Below are 6,372 nucleotides of genomic sequence, written 5' to 3'. Positions count from 1 at the left end.
TTCAAAATAAAAAATAGGGCTGGCGGTGTAGCTCAGAGGTAGAATACCCCTGGGTTCAATCCCCAGTACCACAAACAGAAAAAGTCACTCAGAGCTACTCAGGCCCTGGGCCTTGCTCTCTGCTGCCTTCTGTGCCAGCATCTGGTCCCCACCCCACCAGATGCCTCTAACCCCATCCTTATCTCTGCCCCTCGCTCCCCAGGAGGATGGCCAACGTCCAGACACAGATGGCCTCCACCCCAGCCATCCCCATGACAACCACCGCGGAGGACCTGTCCCTCCCCCCGCCCCCTGCCCTGGGGGATCTGCCGCTGCCGCCACCCAAGGAATCCTTCTCCAAGTTCCACCAGCAGCGGCAAGCCAGCGAGCTCCGCCGTCTCTACAAGCACATCCACCCGGAGCTCCGGAAGAACCTGGCCGAGGCGGTGGCCGAGGACCTGGCCGAGGTCCTGAGCTCCGAGGAGCCCACCGAGGGCGACGTGCAGTGCATGCGCTGGATCTTCGAGAACTGGCGGCTGGACGCCATTGGCAGTCACGAGCCACCGGCTGCCAAAGAGCCCGTGCCAGGTGGCAACGTCCAGGGCACTTCCCGAAAGTTCCAGGAAGGCTCCTTTGCTAGCAGCATAGACCGGGAGCCAGCTGGAACTGCCCGGCCTTCTGGGGGTGACGTCCGTGCAGCCCGGCAGCTGTTCGAGAGCAAACCTCTGGATGAGCTGAGCGGCCGGGTGGGCGTGCCGGAGCCGACCGTGAAGGAACCTGCAGCCGGTGGCGATGTGCAGGGGACCAGGATGCTCTTTGAGACCCGGCCACTGGACCGCCTGGGATCCCGGCCCTCCACCCAGGAGCAGAGCCCCTTGGAGCTGCGCTCAGAGATCCAGGAGCTGAAGGGCGACGTCAAGAAAACGGTGAAGCTGTTCCAGACGGAGCCGCTGTGCGCCATCCGGGACGCCGAGGGCGCCATCCACGAGGTCAAGGCCGCCTGCCGGGAGGAGACCTACAGCAACGCGGTGAGGTCTGCCCGCTGGCTCTTTGAGACCCGGCCTCTGGACGCCTTCAATCAGGACCCCAGCCAGGTGCGGGTGATCCGGGGCATTTCCCTCGAGGAGGGCGCCCGGCCCGACGTCAGCACCACACGCTGGATCTTCGAGACGCAGCCCCTGGATGCCATCCGGGAGATCCTGGTGGATGAGAAGGACTTCCAGCCATCCCCAGACCTCATCCCTCCCGGCCCGGATGTCCAGCAGCAGCGGCGTCTGTTTGAGACCAGAGCCCTGGACACTCTCAAGGGGGATGGGGATGCTGAGGCAGAGGCCCCAGTCAAGGAGGAGGTGGTCCCTGGTGACGTCCGCTCCACCCTGTGGCTGTTTGAGACGAAACCCCTGGATGCCCTCGGCGACAAGGTCCAAGTGGGTCACCTTCAGCGGGTGGCCCGGCAGGAGGGCGAAGGGCTCCTGTGTGAGCGTCTAGCCATGGAGGACTCTTTGGCGCTGCCCCGCTCTCAGGGCGGCCCCCAGAGGGACGAGGCGAAGGGGGACGTGAAGAGCTTCAAGAACCTCTTCGAGACCCTTCCCCTGGACAGTATCAGGCAGGATGAGACTCCAGCCTCTGGGAGTGTGAGTAGCGCAGAATTAAAGAATTCTGCTGGGCGGTCCCAGGACGCAGGGTCCCCGGTGTATGCCATGCAGGACAGCCAGGGTCAGCTCCACGCCCTGACCTCGGTCAGCAGAGAGCAGGTCGTCGGAGGGGACGTGCGAGGCTACCGGTGGATGTTTGAGACGCAGCCCCTAGACCGGCTGGGTCGGAGCCCCAGTACGGTGGACGTGGTACGGGGCATCACTCGGCAGGAAGTAGTGGCCGGGGACGTGGGCACGGCTCGGTGGCTCTTTGAGACACAGCCCCTGGAGACAATCCACCAGCAGGAGCGGCAGGAACGCCAAGAAGAGGAGAGGAAGGCTCAGGAAGGTTCCCAGCCCGAGCCACCCACCAAGGGCGATGTGCAGACCATCCGGTGGTTGTTTGAGACCTGCCCCATGAGTGAGTTAGCAGAGAGGCAGGGGGCAGAGGTCACGGATCCCACCAACCAGGCCGAGGGGCGGTGTTGCACCTGGATGTTCACGCCCCCAGCCCTGGATGGGGCAGGGGGCTCCGGGGAGCAGCGCCTGCAGGTCAGCCAGGTCCAGGCTGGGGAAAGACAGACCGACGGACATGTTTTTGAGACTGAACCTCTGCGGACTTCAGGCCATCCCTGTGGAAGAGGGCCTGTTCGGTACTGCAGCCGGGTAGAGATTCCTTCCGGGCAGGTGTCTCGCCAGAAGGAGGTTTTCCAGGCCCTGGAGGCAGGCCAGAGGGAAGGGCAGGGGGCCAGGAGAAGTCCTGAGCCCATCCCCGCAGGCTCCGTGCACAAGTTCACCTGGCTCTTTGAGAACTGCCCCATGGGCTCCCTGGCAGCTGAGAGCATCCGAGGGGACGGCCTCCAGGAAGAACAGGCAGAGGGCCCCTCGGACAACGGGAAGCTGGAGAGACAGGAGACAGCGGCCGAGGCGACCTTACGGACCCTGCACGCCACGCCTGGCATCCTGCACCACGGAGGCATCCTCATGGAGGCCCGGGGCCCAGGTGAGCTCTGCCTAGCCAGATACATGCTCCCCAGCCCGGGGCAGGGGCATCCCTGCGTACGGAAGGAGGAGCTGGTGTGTGGTGAGCTACCCAGAATCGTCCGCCAAGTGCTGCGGCGGCCAGATGTGGACCCGCAGGGCCTGCTGGTGCAGGAGGACCCAAGCGGCCAGCTCAGTCTCCACCCCCTGAGGCTGCCGGCTCCGGGCAACACTGGGGGCGTTGAAGACATGGCCCCGGAGCTCCAGCAACTGCTGGCGTGTGGCCTCGGGGCCTCCATGGCAAGAACCGGGCTGGTGATGCAGGAGACGGAGCAGGGCCTGGTCGCCCTGATCGCCTACTCCCTACAACCTCAGCTGACCAGCAAAGGCCCCGAAAGGAGAAGCGTGCAGCTGCTGGCCAGCTGCATAGACAAAGGAGACCTGAACAGCCTTCACAGTCTGCGATGGGAGCCGCCAGCTGACCCCAGTCCAGTGCCGGCCGGTGAGGGGACCCGGGAGCCTCCCCCGAATGAGAACATCATCCGTGTTCCCCCACTAGAGATGGAGTGTAGGAGAGGCTCGGGGGCCACCCCCTGCCTGCCTCAGAACACTGGAAAGGAGGTCCTGCCGTCTAGGGAAGCTGCAGCCCCAACCCCCTCGCCGGATGCACAAAGGCAAGAAAACAACAGCAGTCACGCAGGGCAGAAAGGGGCGGCAACTTTGAGCAAGTCAGGAGCCACGGCTGCCCCTGCAGCATCGGAGGCCCCAGACCTCCAGGCAGCCATGCGGAGTCTGCGTGCCGCCACGGCGGAGGCCCAGAGCCTGCACCAGCAAGTTCTGAACAGGCACAAACAGGGCGGCGGCCCTGCGGCTACTCCCGCGCCTGTCCATGACGACGGTCCTCGAATGGCACCAGCCACAAGCTCTGGTGCTCCCCAGAACAACAGCAGGCCTGTGGCCGGCAGTGACTTCAGGGGCCCAGCAGCTCCCAGAAAGGTCAGTGGGGAACAGGAACCACTACCCAGAGGGCTGCCTGGGGGGTGGGGGACCATTCAGGATGGCATCTACACCGCTCATCCCGTGAGGGCCTTTGACCCACCCAAGGGTGTCCAGCCTTCTGAGAAGGAACCTCAGCCCGGAGGCAGGGAGAGAGCTCGCTCAACACAGGCTCCAAACCCAGTCCAGGGAGGCCCAGATCGGAGTCCTGGGCCAGGGCAGAAGGATCCCGGGGGCCGCATGCAAATGGTGGTGGCCCAAGTCGGCCCAGGGGGCCTCCAAACTGCAGAGACCACCCCGAAGACCGCTCCTTTAGCCCATCACCTTCTGGCCTCCGAGGCCCAGGCTGCAGGTGCCCACCTGCACTCCCATAATGCCTCTGTTCCTCCCCCTCCTACCTTCCCAGCTGCTGTGACAAGACCAGACTTTCCAGCCCAAGTCCGCCTTGATGAGGACTCCACCCAGCAGGCCTTCAAGACCCTGCAGGACTCCCTTCTTCACGCCCACAGCAGCCCCGCTGGCCCGAGAACCCCTGGAGGGCCACAGACAGAGATTCCCAGAGTGCAGCCCGCCATGCCTCCAAAGAAGAAGCCCCAGGTGCCCCCCAAACCTGCACACCTAACCCTGACCCACCCTCCTCGGAAGCTGCCCAAGCCCTCAGCTCTGTCTCCCAGCTTCTCCTCTGACGTGGGACAAAGAAAACCCAAGCCAGGTGAGACAGATGCCGCCACCACTCAGCCAGCCCAACTGCCCACGGCCTCCGACCAGAAACGTGAGCCTCTGGCCAGATGTGCCAGTGCACAGAACCATCCCGGCCCCCCACACAGCCTCAGCACCAGGGCCCCCAGGTCCACGGAAGATGTGGTCGCTGGCAGCAACGCCCAGAGCCCTGCAGCCTCCAAGCTCAACACTCACAACAGCGACTCCACCACACCACAGCGAGGCCCCAGCTCCCCAGGACAGCGGCCCATGGAATGTTCCAAGCAGGGGACTCCGGAGAGCCCTGGGATTCTGCAGGGAAGCCCACAGGAGCTGCAGGGCCTCCTGAGCCAGGTGCAAGCTCTGGAGCAGGAGGCTGAAAGCAGTGTAGATGTGAGGGCCCTGCGGAGGCTCTTTGAGGCAGTGCCCCAGCTGGGCGGGGCTGCCCCTAAGATTCCTGCTGCCCCCAACAAGTCTGAGGTCTCGGTGGAACAGGCCTTTGGAGAGCTGACGCGGGTCAGTGCAGAGGTTGCCCGGCTGAAGGAACAGACCCTGGCCAGGCTGCTGGACATTGAAGAAGCTGTGCACAAGGCCCTCCGCTCTATGTCCAGCCTCCAGCCCGAGGCCAACACCAGGAGCCACTCCCCGGGACCCCAAGAGGATCCCAGTGTGGCGCCCAGCAGCAGGGCCGGGCCCGGGTGCTCAACCCAGAAGGTTGAAGATCCACCTGTCATCTGGAGTCAAGCCACGGTTGAAGGCCATACCGGGGACAAGAGTCAGGCCCATATCAGAAATCATGCAGAGGCCAGAGGTCAGGCAGCCTCGGCTGCCCCTGCCACCAGGAGGCTGGAGACCCCAGGAGAAGAGACCGGACTCCCTCGAGCCGTGCCTTCTAGCAGAAATTCAACTTCCTCTCCGACTTTCATCTCTGTTCAATCAGCCATGAGGACGCTTCCGGAGGCTTCCAGCCAGGGCGTCTGGGGGACAAGCTCACGCCTGGCTCAGGACATGGGCCAGACCCCGCTCCATCAGAAGAGCACCCAGGACAAGGCTGGGGAAGAGGAGGCGGGCACCCAGGGCTCTGCTGCCTCAGCCAGGCCCCTGCCCACAGGGCAGCCACGGAGTCGCCTGCGGGTGGAGCTGCAGACCCCTCCCGGGGGCTCCCAGCGCTATGGGGCCACGAGAACCGTGACGGAGCAGTACGAGGAGGTGGACCAGTTTGGGAACACGGTCCTCACTTCCTCCACCACCGTCACTGAGCAGGCAGAGCCACTCAGAGGCCCCGGCCCGCACCTGGGCGTCCTCGCCTCCCCCTTGCTAAGGCAGTTCCTGCACAGCCCGGCTGGGCTCAGCGGCAGTCTGACAGAAGCGGAGCTGGCCTGGGGGCCTTGTGGTCACTCCCAGCCGGCTGCCCAGTGAGCACCTCTGCCCCCCATCACCAGGATGCCACCCTCCAGGGTCTCAGGACCAGAGGGGGTGCCTATGTCCTGTACACGCTGGGCCAGGACCAAGAAGACAGGGCAGCTTCTGAGGGCGGCTAAAGCAATCAGGATGCCCAGTTCTTGCAAAAGAGGGAAGAGAGGTTGAGAAGAAGCCCGTGGAGCACCATAGGAAGGGAGCACCTGGCAGCTGCGTACAGAAGCCGTAACCACCATGCTTGGACGTTGTGTCTCCGTGCTATCTCTGCCAGAGTCGGAGCCCCCGAGAGGGTCTCTCCAGCCTCAGCCTTTATTTCTTTTATTAAGGGTTTGAATGTTCTCAGCCGTCTGCTCCTGAATCCTCGCAGAGGACCAGGGCCAACTGGCCACAGCAGAGGTCTCGGTCAGGGTCTGGTCTGAGGGCCCCAGAAGGGCCGGCCTCCAGCTCTCCCACTGAGATCTCCATCTTCCGCTGGTCGCCATGGTGACCCAGCGGTCACACAAAAAGGGCCAGCCATCAACAGTGGCCCGAGGAGCCAGACGCCCTCTTCCTCTGGCCCTCCCTCCTGCATCCCCACTTCTCACCCTAAATGGGAAAGATAGAGTCGGAATAAACCAAAGTTTGATGCTCTGCTCTGTGCATGACTGACTGTGTGCGTCTGTTC

General features: G+C 64.0%; 1 protein-coding gene across 1 annotated transcript; it reads left to right on the top strand.

The window, feature by feature from the left end:
* Positions 1–206: 206 nt before the first annotated feature.
* Positions 207–5,708, top strand: XIRP1 (xin actin binding repeat containing 1; the record flags this gene model as incomplete). The annotated part of the gene is made up of 1 exon (XM_080715253.1): positions 207–5,708. The coding sequence occupies one exon, from the start codon at positions 207–209 to the stop codon at positions 5,706–5,708; it is 5,502 nt and encodes a 1,833-aa protein (XP_080571379.1).
* Between the last annotated feature and the right edge of the window lie 664 nt (positions 5,709–6,372).

Source organism: Muscardinus avellanarius (genome assembly GCF_963383645.1).
Source record: "Muscardinus avellanarius genome assembly, chromosome: 18".
In the NCBI taxonomy this organism is placed as follows: Eukaryota; Metazoa; Chordata; class Mammalia; order Rodentia; family Gliridae; genus Muscardinus; species Muscardinus avellanarius.
The sequence above is the reverse complement of the archived record's forward strand: the minus strand, read 5'-3'. Positions and strand labels throughout refer to the sequence as shown.